General features: G+C 36.0%; 1 protein-coding gene across 5 annotated transcripts in view; it reads left to right on the forward strand.

Annotated features, from left to right (window-relative positions):
* Positions 1-20,034, forward strand: part of PTPRK (protein tyrosine phosphatase receptor type K) — a 565,370-nt gene extending 545,336 nt beyond the window's left edge. For 4 of the 5 annotated variants that reach the window (XM_060167237.1, XM_060167239.1, XM_060167238.1 and 1 more), the window contains 11 exons: positions 88-185; positions 598-714; positions 5,213-5,367; positions 8,083-8,218; positions 8,404-8,553; positions 9,440-9,613; positions 12,474-12,605; positions 12,747-12,872; positions 15,486-15,649; positions 16,177-16,312; positions 19,785-20,034. In XM_060167237.1, coding sequence (XP_060023220.1) covers positions 88-185; positions 598-714; positions 5,213-5,367; positions 8,083-8,218; positions 8,404-8,553; positions 9,440-9,613; positions 12,474-12,605; positions 12,747-12,872; positions 15,486-15,649; positions 16,177-16,312; positions 19,785-19,838 — 1,442 coding nt within the window. In that variant the 3' untranslated portion in view covers positions 19,839-20,034. Of the gene's footprint in view, positions 1-87; positions 227-597; positions 715-5,212; positions 5,368-8,082; positions 8,219-8,403; positions 8,554-9,439; positions 9,614-12,473; positions 12,606-12,746; positions 12,873-15,485; positions 15,650-16,176; positions 16,313-19,784 lie in introns of those variants that run through there. The other variant, XR_009543738.1, reaches the window with a different exon arrangement.
* The last annotated feature ends 2,745 nt before the right edge of the window (positions 20,035-22,779 follow it).

A 22,779-nucleotide genomic window follows, 5' to 3' on the forward strand; every position in this document is an offset into this window, starting at 1 on the left:
AGTTTATAGTGCTTTTTATCTTGTCTAAACTTCTTAATAACTACAAAATTTCTCTGATAACATAATATTCAAATTAATTTTTTATAGGCCCAGTTCATGAAACAGTATATGATTTCTGGAGAATGATCTGGCAAGAGCAGTCCGCCTGCATTGTGATGGTTACAAATTTAGTTGAAGTTGGCCGGGTAAGAGGCACAAAAAAATCTGTGTGTCACAGAATATGACTGTAAGTTGAATAGCAAAACATAACACACTTACAATAGAATATCATTCAATTGTTTGAAAAAAAATTCTTAGGCATACCATTTCAAGTGAGTCTTTGATTGCTGAGAAATTATTTCTTATTTAATAAATAAAATAATAAATAAAATAAGCTTTGATTTTATACTAGAATCTAATTGCATTATCAGGCTTATATGTTTTTATGAAACTGCACAAAATCTTTCTATTTATTGTGTAACAGATTATTTTATCTCATTTGTAGATTTTTACACTGTCTTTTAATTGTGACCTGAAGAGTTATCACTGAAATTAAATCATCTTGGTTAATGGGTATTATATACTCAGGTTCACCTATATATACTTTTTGTTGTTTAGGTTAAGTGCTATAAGTATTGGCCTGATGATACTGAAGTTTATGGTGACTTCAAAGTAACTTGTGTAGAAATGGAACCACTTGCTGAATATGTAGTCAGGACATTCACCCTGGAAAGGGTAAGTACCCTAAAGTTCTACAAAAATATGTATATTGAAACTTTTTTTTTTCCTTAAAATCCATGTTAAGATTTGTCTTGATGATGCTATCAAATCTATTCATTCATTCATTCCACAGATATTTATTTGAGAGCATAACATGTGCCGGGCATGTTTCTAAATCTTGGGACACATATTAAATCCCTGCTCTTGTGGAGCTTATAGTCTGTTGAGGGGAGAAAGACATTAAAAATTAACAAATAAACAAATACACCATATATTTTGAAAAGTACCATGGAGAAAAATAATGTTGGGAATGGAAGTAGGGAAAATTGCTGAGGTAGAGGAAGGAATGGCCTACAGTTTTAACAGAATGATCAGGAAAGGAGCTGTTGAGAAAGTAACATAAGTAAAGGCTTGAAGGAAATGAGGGAGTGAGTGATACAACTATTATATATCCCAGGGAAGGATTATATCCCAGGGAAGTTGTCCCAGGCAGAATATTCCTGATGGAGGGAAGAGTCATTTCAGAGACCTAAAGGCATGATATTCCTGTCATCATGAGAAACAGCCAGGAATCTAGGGTATTCAGAGTAAGTAAGTAAGTAAGTAAGTGAAGGGGAAAGAAATACGAGATAAAGTCAGAGAAATAACAGAGCCAGATAAGTGAGCCCTTATGAGCTACTATGATGATTTTAGTTTGTATTAAAGGTAAAAGTAGCCAGCCATTGGAGGGTTCAAGCCCAGGAGTAACATGATCTGACTTTTTTTTAACAGGATCAGAAAGACTGAAGCAGAGTGGGCAGTGTAAGTAGACTGAAGCAAGACGTAGGAGCAATAACATACATTGTTGCAGAAAAGTTTAATAAATTTGACCACACAAAAGTGTAAAATTATCTGTATCAAAAAATTTTAAATTAAAAGATGTACACGCAACAAAACAAATCTGTGATTATTTAATATTCTTAATTCACAGCGTTAATATAAATAGAAAGGAAACAATAGAATCCCCCCCCAAAAAAGGAACGGCTAAGCTGCCTATTGAAAATGTTTAACCTCATGCTATACCATTTTGTACTTTCAAATCAGCCAGACCTTTTTAAAAAAGAACTATAATCCTCATTGATTTTAAGGATATGGTGAGACAGATATTTTCATATGTAGCTGATCGTACTTAAATTGACATAAACCCTCTGTAAATCAGTAAAGCAGTGTATCTGCAGAACTTTAAAATATTGATGTCCTTTGACCAAGAAACTTACCTTCTATGAATCTATCCTAAAAAATTTATTAAAAATACAATGACTCATCTATAGTCATAGAAAATTATAGATAACCATAACTGTCCACAATAGATAGTTAAATTATACATCTATGATCTGGAAATGCCACTCTTTGCAAATGATATTTATAAGTAATTTTACCATCATAAAAAATAATTAGGGGAAATATTAAATGGAAAGTACCATCATACAGAACAACATGATTATGATGATCACAACTATAAAGTATGTATGAAAATTTCTTAGACAAATCAAGTAGAAAAAAATAAGCAAAGATGTAGGAGATTTCAAGAAAAGAACCATCAAGCATGATTTAATGAATAGCTAGATCCCATTATTATGGAAAGAGAGAATTTGGAGTATACATTCTTCTTGTAAGTTCATTAAAGTTTTATAAAAAAATCAATCATGTACTTAATTATAAAGGAAATCTGAATGTATAACGAAAATTCAAGACATTTCCAAAATCCAGTGGAAAATAAAAAACAAATCACTGACCAATGATCCCCCAAATTAGGCTCAGAAATCACCAAAGCCTCTTCTGAATAATCTTTGAACTATAGCCTTAAAACTAAAATTATATTGTAAAGATAAACAATTTCATGTCAAAATTTCCCACAAGTTATCTTATGAGAAAAATATATACTCAAAAATGATTTCTATTTTGAAAGGCAGTCTAAAATCTTGTGAAAATTCATAAAATTAGAAAATCAGGAAAAAAAGTCAATAAAACAAAGGAAAAATTAAATATAAAACCAAAACACAAACAAAAAAGAATAAACTTAATCAAAGAGCTATTTCCTTGAAAAGAGGAATAAAGTAACTAAACCACTTGTCAATTCCAAATGAAGAACAATCAAAACAAAATATGCAACATTAGATAACACAAAAGGTGTATAACTACAGTTACAGTGCTATTAGGAAAATTATAACAAATAGGACGTGTGAACTTGGAGACAGATTTTAGTCTAGGTACACTGATATTCTAGCAAATAATAATTTCCAAAATTTGACTCAAAGAGAGTTAGGAATCTGAACAGATAGTAAAAGAAAATAGAATGAGTGTTAAAATTTGCCATTAAAATTGTATTATGGTTTCATAATTGAGGTTTCTTTAACCTTTAAAGAATAACTAATGAATAGCTAATGCCTAAGTTAATCAAACTATTTAGGCCATAGAAAATCATTAAAACCAACTAAATGTATTTTAAAAGCTAGCATAACTGTGATAACAGAACCACATAGAAATAGGACTCTCTCAAGCTCTTCTCTCTGTCTCTCTCTCTTTTTCAGTCTCTCTCTCCCTTTCTCAAGTAGGTACACACACATACATTACAGACCAACTTCATTCAAGAACATGCTGAAAATTTGAATCCAGCAGTGAATTAAGAAAAGATCGCAACATGATATTTCATGATTGTTTTTTAAGAATACAAGGATTTTACAACTGTGGTAGGAAATCTAGCAGGATATTTCATTATTTTAGTGCATTACAGGAGCAAAACCATGGGATTTTATTAATAGATATTGTAATGCACTTAATTTTATTTAAAAGACATTTATAGGCATACTCTAATTATATTAGAAAAATAAGGAGACTTGCTAACATTGTTAACATTGTAACATTATTGGGGTTTTATTTTTATTTTATTTTCTTGTTATTTAGAAAAAACACTGAAAAAGAGTGATTTTTTTTTACATCACATATTTGAAAATTACTCAGGAATATTTAAGTAAGATGAACAATAAGGGAACATGCATTGCCAGATATTAAAATTTTCTAAAAAGAGCGAGGTCCTTACAGCAACTCCAGCAAAAGGATCAATGCAGAGGAGATGAAGTGATTGTCTAAAGTCAGATCTTTGAATAATTTATGGCCTTCCTCACTGGAGCTGACTTGAAAAGTAGTTAAGAAAGTGATTTTATTTGCACAATTCCATGGTGATGTTTATCATTGTCACTATTATACTTATTTGTTGAGCCCCGCTTTGTGTATGGTATTGTACTAGGAACGGGAAAGAAAAAGAATTATAAGATATGATCACTGGCTTCCAAGGTTTGGGTGGTATTAGTCTGTTTAAGATGGAATCTAGGGCTTCCCTGGTGGCGCAGTGGTTGAGAGTCCGCCTGCCGATGCAGGGGACACGGGTTCGTGCCCCGGTCCGGAAGGATCCCACATGCCGCGGAGCGGCTGGGCCCGTGAGCCATGGCCGCTGAGCCTGAGCGTCCGGAGCCTGTGCTCCGCAATGGGAGAGGCCACAACAGGGAGAGGCCCGTGTACCGCAAAAAAAAAAAAAAGATGGAATCTAAAGATAAACTTTCTCAATTTAGTTCATTTATTTCATGCAATTTTCCCACCTTTTCTGAGGAACAAGTGAAACTGAGATTCACAGATCTCACAGTAGAGTTGGAAATATATGGATCATAGTGGGGTTTGGGGGGCTACAAATGTGGATTCTTAAAAATAAATTATGCAGCATTTCATCTATATTCTCCAAGCACTGCTACTACAATGTACAGGCTTCTTTTAACAAAAAGGAAGGGGGGAAAAAAAAAGGAAGGTAAGCGCTTTGAAATGTGTACTGAAAGGGTTCTCTTAAATTAACCCAACAGGAGAGAGACATGACGATGGATGCTTTGCTTCTTTCATTTTGTATTTTTGTTGCCATAAATAATCCTCTGTGTGCTGAATTCTTTCACAGAGTTTAGAAAAATAGTCTGCCCAAAGAACAGTTTAGCTGTCTGTATATTTTTACAAACCAATCTAGAGTAGTACTGTTCTGGAAAATCCCTACATGCTATACATCAAAACTATTTTCAACATGGATAAGCAAGGCATCAAAATCTCTTTGTGAGGTGAGAAGTAGAAAGTTGCTTTTATACACCACTTGAGAACTCAGTGCATTGGGTCAATAGGGCAGCATTTTAACTTCCCATTTCTTCCTTTTCCCCTAATTATTTTATGTGTTATCATTCCAAGTAAGGAACAGACTGTCAAGGTAAATACAATTTACCCAGACTTATAGAACTGAGCAAGACTTCTAATTTTCTTTCTTTGGCAGTTGTCTGACAATAAAGGTAAGCTCCTAGGCCATGTCAGCATCCTTTTTCAGAAAAAGCATGGTCTTTGATAAATTTCTGATTTTTTTCATTGTCAATCAGGTCTAGTACTCGTGGTTGTCTTTAATGGCTCTATTTTGGTCCTTTTGAAAACACTTCTTTACATGTTTCCACAGAGGGGATACAGTGAGATGCGTGAAGTTAAACAGTTCCATTTCACCGGCTGGCCTGACCATGGAGTACCCTACCATGCTACAGGCCTTCTTTCCTTTATCCGGCGGGTCAAGTTCTCCAACCCTCCCAGCGCTGGCCCCATCGTTGTGCATTGCAGGTAAGTGGTAGTCCAAATGGCATTGACTGTGTGCAGTCAGCTTTTTAAAAATATCCAGACAAGGCTTGTAAGCACAAAAACTAATGCATACTGACAACAGGCGTCCCCACCCCCTGGGCCGGTAGGGCAAGAGGTGGGGAGAGAGAGAGAAGTGAGCGAAGCTTCATCTCCCACTCCCCAGCGCTCCCGAGCGCTGGCGTTACTGCCTGATCCATTCCCCTACCCACCCCCCGCCGGGGGCTGTGGAAAAATTGTCTTCCACAAAACCGGTCTCTAGTGCCAAAAAGGTTGGGGACCGCTGGCTTACAAGGTTTCAGCTTTCATGTATTACAAATAAGGTAAAACAGTAATAAAATAAAAGTTAACTCTAAGGAAGATATAAAATAGAAACTTCAGAAATAAATATATTCATCGTAATGTGTGTAGTACTGTCTATAATTGCGAGTGTAGAAACTCTGCCTTTTAGTGGCAACATCTGTGTGCGTGTTGTGGTTTGTTTTTTTTTTTAGATCACTTTTGCAAATCCCATATTATATTTTGGAATGGTAGGTAAAGATAGAGATTTCTTGCCTATCTAGTAAATTCCCAATAGAATCCCAGCTTTTAAAACTAAATTTGGTAAAAATAAAATACAGTGTGTGTGTGGGGGGGGGGGAAGATAATAATTCCATCATTGCTAAAAGTTTTCTCATACCCTTTCCAGTTTATTGTCCTTCCCACACAGAGGCAACCATTATTCTGATTTCTATCACCACAGATTTGCTTTGCCAGGCCTTGAACTTCACGTATATAGAATCATACTTATGTCTTCTTTGCGTCTGACTTCTTTTGATCAACTTAATGTTTTGGAGATTCATCCAGTGTGTTGCTTTTATCAGTAGTTTATTTCCTTTTACTGCTAAATAATATTCTGTTTTATGACATATATCACAATTTGTTTATCCATTTTCCTGTTGATGAATATTGGCTTTGGTGCCAATTTTTGGTTAGTATGAATAAAGCTTCTAAGAATAAAAAAAAACTAAATTTGAAGCATACAAAGTTATTAAATGGTTTAAATTGCAAGAATTTGTGCTGTAAAACAGCTACTTAAGAATTTTCTTTTTTAAAAGCCATCCATCAGAGAACCTTGAAGACTACATCAGTAAAATCCAGCAAATATATGCCAGAAAAATCTGATTATCCAGACTTTCTTCTGATTAGAAACTTCTCTTAAAACAAGCATTCAGAGACACTAAAAGCAAATTACATGGTCTCATTTTGAGATATGAACAGAAAAATATGTACTGAATCTGAAAAGCTTTTCCTAAATGCTGCACACTATTTTCAAATACTGTTCCTTCCAAGCTACATAATAGATTGTGCTTAAGCATTTTTTTCTTTCTGAAAATCCAGACTATTCAGTATTTAAATGACCATGTATAAAAGGGGGAAAATAAAGCACAAAGAATACAATAAAAGTAAGGCGTCCCATTAGGATCAGATACTGTGTACCTTGCAAAAAAAAAAATCTGTTCAGTCCTCCTCAAGAAATCTGATATACTCTTCAATTACTTTCTTGTCTCAAACCCTGGGAACAGTGATTGAGAAGATGGTAGGCAAAAAAAAAGAAATAGAGATAGCCACAATACCTTTTACTTAAATTTCTTAAATAACAGTAAGTTTAAGAGAAATGACCAAATCTGGACAACAAAGAAATAATGTTAATAGTCTATCTATGCATTTAGAAAATGAGATAAATGGGTTTTCAATTATGGGGTGTCCTGACTTATCATAGAGGTTTACTTTCCTATGAATGGCTTGCTTCAGAAGTGCTCCAAGATTCTCAGATACTCTCTTGAAACAGAAGTGTCATTTTTCTACTTACACTTGGGTATCTGAATTTATGGAAAAGAGGAAGCTAACTACAAAGTGAATTTCCTGTAAAAATCCCAACTATATCTTGTTTGCTCCATTGACTTCTATATATGATTGGAGAAATATTTGTAGAAATATTTCCAGTGGGTAAAACAATCAACAGTGAATTATGATTCAACTACTGAATTAAATACAGTAAGATAGTGGCATCTTTGTGACCTGTTAGGAATTATATTTCATACCTCACAATTCATTTTCATTTTCTCTTTGTATCACCATTCAAATATTCTTTTTACTGTTGGTCTCCTCCCCATTGATAACCGCCGTTTTCTTCCCCACCCTCACTATTAACACTTCCCCTGAATTGTGACTCCTCAGATTTTCCATTTAAAGGTTTTGGAATTAATGTTCTTTTGCCTTGACAAGAGTCTGTCTGACTAAGACAGCATTCCTGCATTTTGCCCGAGTGCCCACAACCACGTGAGTGTGAGTCTCTCAGTCTCAGGTGAAAGTTTAAAGCACGAATCCACTCCTTGATCAATTCTACGAGCTTGAAATATATGTAAAGTGAAGACTGTAAGAGAGCTATGGAACTTGAGTGACATATATACATTATTTTCAAAACACAGTTTGATTTGCAAAGCTTGTATCTTTTCATTTGTTCCAATCCTCAGTTTACACCAAAGTAGATACTCTACATGAAGTTATTTGTTCATTAATAAGCATTTACACAGTAAGTACAAATTATGTCTTATACTTTGTTAAATCAGTTTGATTCCACTTATTTGAAAATCAGAAGGATCTTTCAATTTTCATAGACATGCTTCCTGCAGTTCTTTAGATCTGTTTATTTTTCAGTGCTGGTGCTGGACGAACTGGTTGTTACATTGTGATTGACATCATGCTGGACATGGCTGAAAGAGAGGGTGTTGTTGACATCTACAACTGTGTCAAAGCCTTAAGATCTCGTCGTATCAATATGGTCCAGACAGAGGTGTGTTGATTGCTGATTAACCTCTAGTGGCCTTTTTTTGTTGTTTGCTTTCCAATATTTATCAGACTAAATACTAGGTGCTTTTCACATAGAATCGATATTAGCTCATCAAGTCATATAGAAAAAATTCTTTGATGAAAGAACATTTATATTAAATATTATGAAAATTTTCTTTCTTTTGATAGGAACAGTACATTTTTATTCATGATGCCATTTTAGAAGCCTGCTTATGTGGAGAAACTGCCATACCTGTCTGTGAATTTAAAGCTGCATATTTTGATATGATTAGAATAGACTCCCAGACAAACTCTTCACATCTCAAAGATGAATTCCAGGTATTAACTATTTCTACAGCCTCTTTTTTGAACAACTTATTACAATTTATTCTGGGCAGTCTTAATTCTTCTAAGAAACATCTTTCAAGTCAAATTTATAACTTTTGACCCTATTTTAAGTATAATATAATACCCATCTCTTTCATTATACATATTATGGAGTCACTTTTGTGTTAATGAGCTCATATCTGCTGTATCTTGAAGGGCAAATGAGTTCAGACTCAGGGAAAAGTGTGGGAAAAGGTATCATAAAAGTCAAATTTAGTGGTAATTTAGGTGTGTTTAAAACCTTTTTCCAAATGCAGTCTTATGGATTTTAACCTTCTGTGTTACTCACAACGTGAGATCAAGAACATTAATAATAATAGCTAGAGTTTGTGCTAAATATCGTCTCTCAATAATCCCCAATGTTTTCATTGCCCTTAAAACACCCCTAAAGCTATGTGACTGTGAAGTCAAGAATAACTCTAGAAACCTAATACTTTGATTCTTTGCCCAGTGCTCTTTCCAACATGCAATAGCATGTCTTCAAATATGGCATATTAAAATGTTATTACAAATGATAACTTTATGATGGGTCATCATCATGGGCCACTTTGATTGCATTTTCTTTGGTTAGGCAATACATTTTGCAAGTTGCTGTGTTGTTTAGCATCCCTTTCCCTTTTAAGAAGAGGCCCATTGTACAATGTGTGTATTGTTTCTTTGTCACTTCTCTGGCTTCATTAGCTTTAACTACAAAGTCTATCAGCGTGTCATCGTGGCAAATGCCATTGGCTTGCACAAATCCTTCACTTTCTACTTGGCCTCCTAAATGCTTGATAGATCAGTGTTATGCTATTAAATGGGTCACTGTCTTTTAACCTGGGTTCCCTTTTCTTTTCAGACCTTGAATTCAGTCACCCCTCGACTACAAGCTGAGGACTGCAGTATAGCTTGCCTGCCAAGGAACCATGACAAGAACCGTTTCATGGACATGCTGCCACCTGACAGATGTCTGCCTTTTTTAATTACAATTGATGGGGAGAGTAGTAACTACATCAATGCTGCTCTTATGGACGTAAGAGACTGCTCTCTTTGTTAGTGTAAAGTGTCATGAAAAGCTGCAAAATTGATGAACACTGGCTAGTTCTCTTTTCAAGAAAATTTAAATGGCCTAAAAAGGAAAATTGGAAACTTTCATTGAAATACGAATTTTTTTTGGAGAATGATTTTGAATTTCCCTTACAATGATTCTTAGGCACTGTAAATTTTAGACTTGACTATAAGTTTGGCACTTGGTTGTCAATTATTATAAAATTTCTGTACAAGAAAAATCTACAGGTGATAGTTTTTATCCTAATTATTTTCAGGAAAGAGAATCATGCTTATCTATTTCGAAGTTTTAAAATCACAGAATGCCATATTCTACTGAAATTGTGTTAGTTTGGAATTTTTTATCTCTGACATTTAGTGTTCCAATAATTTATAGCTAACTTGTTACATTGGTTATTAACTAATAGAGACTAGATATAAATAACTAAGGAAGGCATGGAAGATATCATGTTAACACATCGATCATAATGAAGGAACTCTCTTACCCCACCCCAGTCTTCACACTGTAGATGGTAGAGCATGTACTCAGCGTGTTAGCGTCCCATAGACAGAACAATACAGAAAGAGAATTTTAAATTAGTCTTTGGCCACCTTGTTTTGCTTACCTTGGGAAGAAGTAAGAAGGGTTTCAAGTTCAGAATCCTTTTAGTTTATCACCTTCATTCATAAGCATCTCTAGTTTTTGCCCTTTAGGCTATGGAACTGTAGTAAGGAGAAATCAGAAGTCAGGGTTCACTCCTGGGTGACTAATAATGAAGCTTTCTAAGTAATTGCTCCTATTGTGTTTCCAAAATTAGCTTCTGATAGTAAGACTTAGAAAAGCCCACATTCCAATTCTAACTTTCACCCAGTTGCTTTGATCTTTTTTATTCTACAGTGCAGAATAGTTTAAAGGCAAGCTCAAGTAGAAAGATGCCACTCCTGCTGTGACCAGAGTCTTGCCTAGTCATTACTCATATCTCCTGAAATCACATTGGATCCTCATTGTACTTTTTCTTCCAACTTTAATTGTCTGGAAAGGCAAACATACTAAATACAGAGAAAACACACAGAACTTTTTGTTTCTGAGCCAGTTTGGATTTGGATGAGAAAAGGCCGTGTGAAAAAGGGAAAAAGAAAATATTAGGAAAGAATATTGATGAGGCATGTGTTTGAGGCATTTTTTGTCTTTGGCTTTTCTTTCAAATTTTTTCCTAATTTTCAGATTGTTTTCTAGTCAATATGAAGACTGAAGCTTGTATTCTACCTGTTCTTATTCTCTGTTTAATTCCCTGTGATTCAACACAGATATATTTTGTAGTTGAAACTGCCCTGTGGATTTAGTAGTGTGGTTAGGGCTTCAGAAATTTCGGTTCGGTTTGGCTAATAAGAGTGGGCTCACTGGTCAACACTCCCCACTTTCCCTTGCCCTCTACCCCCATCGTAAGGGTCATATACCCTGCGCCATGCCTGTGAAGAATTAGGAGGTAAGGCCAAGGATCCTGTGATTTCAAAGCCTTAGATGTGCTCTTGCACTTAGAGAGGAAGGAACCTCCCCTCCCCTGTGACTCAGAAAAGGAATAAAAGGCTTTTAGCCTTCCTTGACTTACTTTCCCATGGAGCAGACGTTTAATTGGAAGGGAAGCATACTTCTTTCTTCTGATCCTTCCCCATGAGCTTTCATACCCTCTTTAGGAGGGTACTCACCCCAACTGTGGGTGTGACTTTGTAAGGTCTTAAGGTCAAGTAGAAGCAGCTGGTGAATTACTATCTCCTCAGATTTATCCTGAAGTCTTCCATGGAGTGAAACGCTATGGTTAGCAGCATTTCCCAAATGGTGATAGGATCTATGAAGTTTAAAGGTCAATTTCTACACTTGTTTAAGACACTTGAAGGACTTAAAGAGTAGTATGATACAAATGAGTTAGGAGATCACTGACAATTTTTATCAGCATTAAAGAAATCCATCTCAGGCAACTGTCTAGTTATATTTTTACAAATCATTAATTTAGTTCATAGAAATATATATTTCATTTTTAGTGCAGCTCATTAGTCTGTAGAATGACAGATTGGCCAGATGAGCCTATCCTCTCCTTCTGGAAAGAGATAATGCTCTGTGTCCCAGTCAAGGGGCATTTGGTAAACAAGGAGACATTCCCTCTTATGTGGGCCCAGGAAATGCATTGGTTTTACTCTTTGGCACTTGAAAAATCTTAAATGATTGAAACCATCATTCTGATGATTGATATACATTAGAAATGCCCAGAAAACTGTGGAAAGTGGATTGCCTACAAGATGTGTTGATAATGTCCATATAATATAAAAGCACACGAGTTTGAGGCACACGTGGTTTTTCTAATTTGGAGTGGAGGAGAGCCAAACAGTTCCATTCACAGCTGATAGCAGTTAGACATAGATAGATACACGGAGACACACACACATGCCAGGGAATTTTATGCCTTTAACCTCTTAGACTTTGGAAGACTGAAACAGCCCAACAGGTACCTCACGAAGGATGTTAGCCTCAAGAAGTTTTCTTTCCTTTTTTTTTTTTTTTCTTTTGGTACTTGTGCTATATTTACTTTTATCAACAAAATAAAACAAATTCTTGGCTTAAATTACTGCTGAGGCATCAAAGTCATACAACAGATTGACTGATTACTAGTTGCAGTATATTGCAGTGGTCCAAACCTGTTATTCCAGGGCTTAAGCAGCAGGCTGGCTCCATCTCCATATGAAGCTGTTGTGTCTTACTGGCCCTACACTGAAGTGTGCTGAATCTGTTTGTACAGCTAATTATTCATTTGAAGTTCTTATGTTTCCCCATCTCCCTTGTTTTTTCACAGAGCTACAGGCAACCAGCTGCTTTCATCGTCACACAGTACCCTCTGCCAAACACTGTGAAAGACTTCTGGAGATTAGTGTATGATTATGGCTGTACCTCCATTGTGATGTTAAATGAAGTCGACTTGTCCCAGGTTAATGGTTATAGGTTGCTTTTGTGTACTTACGCACAACTTAATAAGGTAGTAATAAAATGGTAAAATCTGCTTTATACTACCCTATTTAGAAAAAATAATGCTCATTTTCTTTTTTCTTTCAAAACATTCATCATCTAGGGCTGCCCTCAGTACTGGCCAGAAGAAGGGATGCTACGATATGGCCCTATCCAAGTGGAATGTATGTCTTGTTCAATGGACTGTGATGTGATAAACCGGATTTTTAGGATATGCAATCTAACAAGAGTAAGTCATTAATGATTTTAACTGAGCTGATCCAGAACCAGGTGACCATAATCATGATGGGGTATATTTCCATTCAGACAAAAGAGAGAGTAAAATTAATAAGCTAATAAGCATTATATAATCATTCTCAAAGCTACTAATCATCTTATGCCTTAGCACTAGAATAAAAATGCATTCTAAAAACAAGAAAGCAGAAATGCTGGAAGCTAGGTTTCCTGGTCAGTTACTAGCCTATTGTATTCTATATGGAAATCTAAATTCAGATTCCTAGGTTCAAATGAGTTTGATTGTCTGTGCCTGGCCCCTGAGCATAAGTAGACTTATCTCGAGGTTGACTGCATGTTTTATTAGCATTGATAGTCCAACCCAGAAGAGGCATGCCATTGAAAAATAAGAATATAATACTGATGACAGGAGGAAGTGATATGTCGGACTAGCCATTATAGAAGGGTTCCATGTCACTATTCCAGTTCTGCTTATAAGAGAGGGCCCCAGGCATGAAGGAAAAGATAAATCACAGCCATCACTGATTCTGCGCCTACAGCTCATCTACGATTTCATCTTTCTAAATGTCCCAGCCTCTGGCTTTGCCCAGATCTATAGCTAGATCCAGTGCTGCTACCACTGTGCCTTTTCCCAGCAGCTAAGTAGGAACCGTGTCCTTCAGAAGTCTTTCTTTCCTTGACACCTCATGTGTTTTGCCTTCAGTGACAAATTGTGTGGGGTCTCTCCTTCAAAAAACCAAAAAGTACTAATAAAAACTGTTTATATTATGTAACCACATAGCAAGCAGAATTTGAAAAGAAAACAGTAGTAACTTCCATGGAATTATGGTCTTTTTAAACAGCTAGGTTACTGTCTTTTAGAGCAGCAATTCTATGTATATGTCTTGTTTTAAGTGTGTGATTAGAATTGTCATGTTTCAGTGTTTCTCACATCAAAATGGCTATATGTGTTTCTGCTTAACGTCTATATGTGTATAAGTAGAGAAGAAATTCATATCCAATTCTATTGCTCATTTCAGTGGAGAAAAAAAGGATAACTTCAATCATGTCATAATATTCATGCATATCTTAGATGTTAATTTAAAGGAATCTCATTATGTCTGCACATCTGTTACATTATGGTTCTAGTAATATTTTAGCTGAGAAACCGTAGCTGCTAAACTAAGAAAGTAAGACCTGTCTGTTAATTGAGCTGTTTATATGAAAAATATTCTAGGAACAGGAACTGAAATTTGTGTTACATTTTTTTTTGGTCAGCATATTTATCGTCCTCTATATTTGGTATTCTGGTCCTTACTAGTGCGTGATTTTTCTTTCTGTTCCCATTCTCATTATTTAATATCATTCACCTCACCAAATATTTAGTATGCGCCAACTAGAGGTTGGGTGTTATACTAGATAATCCCTTGTCCTACCAAAAGATGCATGAGCCCTTGCCATGTGAAGCTTCAGATCTGATGCCTTATGATATGGCTCACTTGTGCATTACAAATTCTTCCTTACATTTTCATATGAAGGTTTACGGTCTTGATTCATTTATTCAACAATACTGTTCTTTGGAAAGTATTTTGCTAGGTTCTAGGGATAGAGATTTTAAGGGAAAAAGATTTTCCTGTCCTTAAAGAATTTGTATTTTATCAGGGAAGACAAACATTAAACAACTTATATAATCATTTACAAATAAATGAAATTTTACAGAGAAAAAGTAGAAAATACAGAGGATTTGGGTGATCTGACATAGCTGGGTGATCAGGGAAGACTTCTTTGAGTTAGTGAAATTTAAGTCAAAATTTGAAAAAATTTGTAGGAGCTCTTTGGGCATGGGATATCCAGCTACCTTGGTTTACACAGGACAGGGAGGTTTCCTAGAACACATGAATTTTAGTGCAAAGACCAGAAAAGTCCAAGGCAAACCCAAGACAAGTTGATCACTCTGTTTGGGACTGAGAAAAGCAAGCAAGAAGGAGATGTTCAAGGCGAAGGGGAGAATATGTGCAAAGTTCCCGAGGCAAGAAATGACTTGATAAATAGATTAAGGGAAGGCCAATGTGTCTAGAACTTGAATAGGTTGTTCGAATAAAGTGAAGTTAGAGAAAGAGGTAGAGCCTTATCATATAGGTATTTTTAAGCCATGGCAGCAAATTTGGGTTTTATGCTAAGATCATTTGGAAGCCATTAAATCAGGAAGTGACAAGATCATATTTGCATTTAAAAATAATCATGATGCCTTCGGTAAGAATGGTTTGAAAGGAGATCGAAGTTTGTTCAGGGAGATCAACTAAGAAGTGATTATTATGATTTGTGATTGAGAGTGCAATGATGTCAGTGGCAATAAAGAGGAGGTGAATTTGAAAGTTATTTACGAAGTATAAACATAGGAATTGATTATTGGATATGGAGCATGAGGGAGAATTTTGTATAACTGATAATTCTCATGTAACTTAGAATGTTTCTGCACTGGTATGTACATATTTTGGACTTGCATCAGCTAGATTCAATCCATTGTCAGTGTCATTTATGTCATGGTGTAAATTGATATGAACCTTCTACTTTTTAGTAAAAATTCTAGCCCCAACTCATTTACATAAAAATACTTTTCCCTCCGCAGCCACAGGAAGGTTATCTGATGGTACAGCAGTTTCAGTATCTAGGGTGGGCTTCTCATCGAGAAGTGCCTGGCTCCAAACGGTCATTTTTGAAGCTGATACTGCAGGTGGAAAAATGGCAGGAGGAATGTGAGGACGGGGAGGGCCGAACGATCATCCACTGCCTGTGAGTGTGGCGGCTTGGCTTGGCCATGTGGGGGGCCTTGGTGGTCATTTCCTTATTAGCCTTCACATCTATGTTAAAGAGTAACCGACTCCCATCTTACAGACCTTGACTAGACATTCTTTTGAAACAATCTTCCTGTTTCTTGATTCTATAATTCACTACTAACTTCAACTTTTGTATTTTTTAAATTGATTATCGTATAGTTATTATATAGTTTAAACTCTTTTGAACACTACTCTGAATAACTTTTCCGATTTACACTGTGTACAAATCTATCAAAATCTCAAAGTATCTAGGTTGCAGCCATCTATGCCTGTAACATGTCCCTAAGTATAAGCTACTAAGTTAATGTCATCCTCAAGTATCTTTCCTTTCTGCTCTCTACACATACATGCACACATGTGAAGCAAAATTAAAACACAAGGAAAAAATTTTAAAGGTAATGTTTTCTTTTCCCAAACATGATTGTGTGACCTGTGGTCACCAAAAGCTTCGATCTAAAATGCTTTTGCTTTCTTTGCTTTTAGAAATGGTGGTGGGCGAAGTGGCATGTTCTGTGCTATAGGCATCGTTGTTGAAATGGTGAAACGGCAAAATGTTGTCGATGTGTTCCATGCGGTCAAGACGCTAAGGAACAGCAAGCCAAACATGGTGGAAGCCCCGGTGAGTCACAGTCTTGTACACAGAAGGGAGGGTAGAGATTAGTCAATCATATACCTACTTGTTGATTTGACTTGATACACGCATAGTGAATCATATGTATAAATGTGTCTTTGTGGGGACTTTCCTGCCTAATTGATGAACTGCCGTGTCCCTCTTTACCCACATAAACGTAATCACATATTGCCTAAGCTGCTAATGATGAAGAAAACTACTTTCATTTAACTTGGGAAATGTGTAGGATTTTTGTTCGTTTCTTTTGAGCAATAAATATTTGCTACAGTAAAATTTGTTAAATGGTTCTATAATAAGAAAATCCTGCTATCTAGGTTTTATTCTTGTTTATTTTTATTTCTTAAACAATATTAACTGGTAAAACATTTTGAGGGATATACTCATAGGTTGCATCTAGCACTTTTTATATCAGTTTTTTTTGTTTGTTTTTTTAATTTATTTTTGGCTGTGTTGGGTCTTTGTTGCTGCGCACGGGCTTTCTCTAGTTGCCTCAAGTGGGAGCTATTCTTCATCACAGTGCGTGGGCTTCTCATTGCGATGGTTTCTCTTGTTGCGGAGCACAGATTCTAGGCATGCGGGCTTTTGTAGCTGCAGCATGCGGGCTCTGTCGTTGTGGCTCGCAGGCTCTAGAGCACAGGCTCAGTCGTTGTGGTGCACGGGCTTAGTTGCTCCACGGCATATGGGATCTTCCCAGGCCAGGGATCAAACCCGTGTCCCCTTCATTGGCAGGCAGATTCTCAACCACTGCGCCACCAGGGAAGCCCTGCATCTAGCACTTTAGACCCCCAGAGTTTTTAAAGGGCAAATGAAACTTATTTTAGTCATTATCTATAATTCTTCATTGCTGGTCAAATTATAATTTTTTAAACTATCGCCTTTGACAGTTTTCAGCTTGACCAATTTTAGAATGTAGTTCATGTGATATTATTTGAATTAGCCAGGGCTCACTAAATCACAACACAGATTACAAAATAAGAGCAGGGAGGTAGGTGTATGTAGGAGCTCGTCTGGTTGAAGCTGTATGCAGAGGAAGAAAGTTAAACTTCTCTAGCACATTCGACTTCTAAAGTGATGGCTGTGGGTTACACATATGTGCATGGCAGGATAAGGTCAGGGGCAGCTGTGTAGTTTATGCTCACAGAAAAGTAAACCAGGAAAACCAAGACATCATTGTTGCTTGCCCTACATTTATCAAGATGATCAGATAACAAAAGTGAGCAATTCAATAAACCTTTAAAGTATTTTCACCACTTCCTGCTCATGGATTGTTCACACAAGAGGTGCATTGCTTCCTGAGACAAAATCTGAAGAGTTACATTTATACCGTTTCACTTTGAAGAACGGTCACAGACTTCTTCCCCTTCTACAAGTCCTCAAAGCCCCTCTACTCCAGCTTATACCTTAGGTATTGCTCTTGTCCCAATAAGATGATATTGGCTTTGACTGGGGTGTTGGCAATGGAGCTGGAGGAAGGGGGGTATAGATTTGAGGGATTTTTGAGGTAGAACTCTGAGGTCTTTTTACAAAATGGGCAGGTAATGGTTAGGTCTTTAAACTCTCTGCTGTCTGAAGAGTTTTTAATGTAAACTCTGCCTCTATCTCTCAGATCAAGTCTTCCAAAATCATCAATAAGATCACTTCTGGCCGCAGCGTTCAAATCATACTTCCAAATTTAACTCTGATTTCTCACTGTTCCTCAAAAAAAAAAAGTCTATGATTAAACTCTGCCATTCTAGAACCTTCTTAAGAGTTACTATTTACCTTTACATTCATGTCCCATGAATCCTGACTAAACACACAATTTGTGTTTAATCAAGGTTAATGATTAGTTCAGTGTGCTGTTGAATTGAACTGACGAGTTTGGTAAGAAAATTTAGAGAGTAAACCAAATTGCTAGAGACTGATTAAAGAGATGTAACAGTTCCCAAGCACTTTTTGGTTCTTGAGATGCACTTGCCACAGTGGTAGGCTAATTTAAATCACAGCTACTAGATAATTAGGGTAGGATTGATAAAGACCTCTTGGGGAAAGTTTTTATTTCCCTCATTTATTGCTGGAGACACCTGGAAGTTCTCTTTAGAAATAATATGTGTTTTAGATTGTTCTCTAATTCAGCCTGAATTTTACCCACTTGGACTGAATTGGGAAGATTTTAATACATATTGCAAGTAATAATTTGTAATGCAGTCTGAATTTTTCTAAATTCTTCATAATGGAGCGACACACAGATGGACTGAGAGGAAAGGCAGTTTTAACTCAAAAATTTTTGTTAACCAAGTTGTCTTAAATAAATAAAGGCAGAAGAAATAAATTTTTCTGGTAAAAGTAAGCTCAAAAAAATTTAAGGACCACTAACCATTTTTGAAAAATTTACTTAAATTCTCTGATAGACCAAAAACTGTGTCAAAAATTAAGAATTTGGAGCTTCCCTGGTGGCGCAGTGGTTGAGAGCCCGCCTGCCGATGCAGGGCACACGGGGTCGTGCCCCACCCAGTCCGGGAGGATCCCGCATGCCACAGAGCGGCTGGGCCCGTGAGCCATGGCCGCTGGGCCTGTGCGTCCGGAGCCTGTGCTCCGCAATGGGAGAGACCACAGCAGTGACAGGCCCGCGTACCGCAAAAAAAAAAAAAAAAAAATTGAGAATTTGGATGTTCACGTATGTAAGTCAAATCGTTATGCTGTACACCTTAAACATACAGTACTGTATGTCAATTATATCTCAATAAAATTGGAAGAAGAAATTAAGAATTTGGACTTGTTGAGTGGCAGTCTGAAATGACTGGCTTTTTTTAATAACACTAAGGAAAGTATCTGAAGTGAGGAGAAAAATATTTGCATGTTCACTCTAGGATTATTTATAGTAAAGAAAATAAATGCAATATTACAGTCAATCCACATATTAGACTTTTATGAAGTATTAACAGAGGTGTTAAATAACATAAGAAAAGGATACACAACAATGCTAAACAACAGAAAATAAAATATAAAGTTATATCCCCAAACATAGATAAGCAATTAATATTTATTCTAAAGTAATTATTATTTCAACCATGCATAAAAATGGACTGAATTAACACTAAGGTAGTATTTTAAACAGTTGTTTCTGATAACAGATTTATAGAAACTTTTTCTGATTATCTTTTTCTGTACTTGGAAATTTTTCTGTACTGATCAGGTATTACTATTATAATCAGATAATACTGAAGATTTTTGTAATTTGATATAAAATATGAGGCAAAGACAACATATCTTTTTACATCAAGTTCCTTTTTCTTAAACAGCAATCATTAGACTCAAATGTAAAACATGCATGCCTAGATGCTAAACTTGTATATAGAAAAAAAATCTGTAATTCTTGAAAAATCTAAATTGAATGCAACTATTCATTTGATAGCTATTCTTCTCCATTCTTCTCCTTTTTCTTAACTTTGCTCCACCCTTTTGTTTTAACATCTTTCAGGAGCAGTACCGTTTCTGCTACGACGTAGCTTTGGAGTACCTGGAGTCATCTTAGTTGGGGGGAGACTTCACAGTGCATCCAAGCAGAGCCCATTCATCTGTTGAGCCAGCAGCTGTTGTACGTGTCACACCTGTGCAGAAAGATTTTAATGTGGGGGGTGGGAGGCTTTTACATTTGAGAGGTAAAAGTATTTTTCTTATGAAGTTGTGTATCTTAATAAAAAGGACTCAGTTTCTATTACTGTATGAAAGCATCAACATTTCGTGCCACATAAATTTTATTTAATAAGAAGCAGATTCAAATGAGAACTTCTCAGTGTTTGTCCAGTGAACATGCAGCCTTTTCTCTCCTGCTTTGGTAGAGCAGCCACCACGTGTTGCATGAATTAATACTTTCTATGTGGCATTTTTCTCCCTTTTTCAGATAAAAGATGTTAAATCTTTCAAGGAAGAAGAAAGAAAAGCTGTGCAAATTCATAGGAAAGTTCATTTTTTAATGTTTCAAGTGTAGCAGATCTCTATATAAATATATAAATATATATAACTGGCTTATTTTCCTTTAATGTGCAATGATGGCTGGATCATTTAAAGTTCTTTTTAGAAAACAACATAAGCCAAAGACTCAAGTGTAAATATGTCTATATGGAGAAAGCACATTATATTTATTGGTTACTTACATTCCTTTTTTGATGGCTAAACTACTACCACCACACAATCATTTTTTTTTTCTGAAGAAAGCTTTTTCTTTCACTAAAATCAACTGTAAACAATTTTTGTAGATTATTTTTTGTATGTTTAGTGTAAGTAGAGGATAAACTTTTTATTCATAAACCAGGAAGCAATGTTCTTTATAGTGAATCTCTTGTGTACATGCTTGTGAATTAAATTTATGTAAAAACACCTTGGCAATTGGGTCTTTTAATGTAGGACCAAATTTAAGCATTTTGCTGGCAATATAATTTTCCACAACTTCCTTAGGTCAGTAATGGTTTGGTGATCATATATGAGAATTGCACACATTCAAAGGCCTTGCTGATGACTTGCATAATGTTGAACATAACCTTTAAGCAGAATTTAAATTTTAAAGGAATTGGTCTTTTCAGCCTATGACCAAGCACTGGTCAAGAAATCAAGATGGCAACATTTATGCTTTCAAGGTCAAGTGTTAGCAAACTGTAAACTGTCAAGGTGAACCAGTGTTTTTTTGGGTTCTGAGCATAGGAAGTGTGAACAAATTGATGCCAGAATCCTGTTTTGTGCATCATCGTGGGATTCTCAAGTGAACCTTTCTAAATGTGGTCTTGTACACATGCTCCGTGTAGCTGTAACTTCATATCATCAGCTTGCAGTTTGTTATTGACTAAAGCATTCCAGTATCCTCTTTCTAGATTGCCAGTTCATGACATGGTGCTTATGAAGATTTAATTAAAGTAAGAGTGAAATAAAATTTTTATAATTACAACAGTTATTGTTTGCACATCATTTTCTCCCCTTAATTTTCATACCTTCACTCCCAAATAAATACCTTATTCTCATTGATACAAGTAGACCACATAAAATGTATTAAAAGTAAAACTTGGGACTTCCCTGGCAGTCCAGTGGTTAAGACTCCACGCTTCCCCTGCAGGGGGTGTGGGTTCAATCCCTGGTGGGGGAACTAAGATCCTACATGCTGTGTGGCACAGCCAAAACAAAAAACAAAAAACTGATGTCCAAACAGTAATTTCTTTCACTTTTTTTCTTTAAATTGAATTTCAAAAACTCCAAATGAGTGGAAAGAAAAAAAGGCCAGGGGATTGACATTGATTTTTTTTTTGAGTTACTATATTTATATGTTACTATCCCTTTATATACATTTCCTTATTTCTTCCTTATAACAAACTTGACAGATAGTAATTGTCATCCTTATTTTACCAATGATAAAATTGAAGCTGAGAAGGTAAATGATTTGTCAACAGATTTAAATCTGAGTCTGCTTTAGCAGCTCGCTCTCTTCCAGTAAACACCTGCTTCCCTGACGGCAAGGGAAACTTGGCACTTCATTCTTCTTGTTCCTTTGATTTTCTCATAAAGTATTATCTTTATGGGTATCTTCAAACTCCCATTTGCTGTGTACATTATTAGAACATTTGTGACTTCCATTAATAAGAATTTAGATAAGAGAACTTATCGTTTCCTAGGAAGACTAATTTTCATTTAAACACGGATGCATTTAACAAAAAATCCACAAACTCACTCAAGATTGCATTACCCAGTGATGTTCGTGATGTTAACTGAAGGATTCTGCTTTGCAGCATGACCCTGATTTCATATCTGTTCACAGGATTAAACCCACACGTAACCAAAATTACCATGAATACCGCTGACCACAAAACTCAGAGGTCCGTGTGGCCTCCAAAATTCAAGCAAAGGACAAAAAGAGTCCTCTTTCTCTCTAACAGAAAATAAAAATATCATGCTTTGTTCAGGTACCACCACAGAGGCCAGTGCATCTGGAGACAACTGTACTGGGGGAGAAGGGTGGGATGCTAAATCTGTTTTTCTTAATACTCTTATTCAAAAATTCATACTTTATACCGTTGTGGAGAGTCCCTTGCATGGCCATGTCCCACTCAGCTGTGTCCCTTTAGGCAGGAGATGTCTTGGTAGAACTCTTAAAATGTGCTCTGCTTTTCACAGTTAAAGGCCTCCTATCTGTATGTCATTTATTCCTTAAATGGCTGTCATGACGTGGAATTTTATAGATCCCCTTCCTCTGTATTATCACAAGGGAAATGTTGGAAGTGGGTGGGCAGAGACACACAGCAACTGGGGATTCGAGTTTTAACCAATCTTGAAAATAAGTGTTAACCTTCTTGTCTGTGCTGCCTAGCCTTTTTCTAATATTTAGTCTTTGAAGAAAGGGAAGGATTTTGCATGAATGTGTTGCAGCCAGATGATCTCTGACATTGAGAGATAAACAAAAAAGAAGATATTTCTGACTGGACCAGTAGGGA

This window comes from Lagenorhynchus albirostris, chromosome 12 (assembly GCF_949774975.1).
Source record: "Lagenorhynchus albirostris chromosome 12, mLagAlb1.1, whole genome shotgun sequence".
NCBI classification, from domain to species: domain Eukaryota; kingdom Metazoa; phylum Chordata; class Mammalia; order Artiodactyla; family Delphinidae; genus Lagenorhynchus; species Lagenorhynchus albirostris.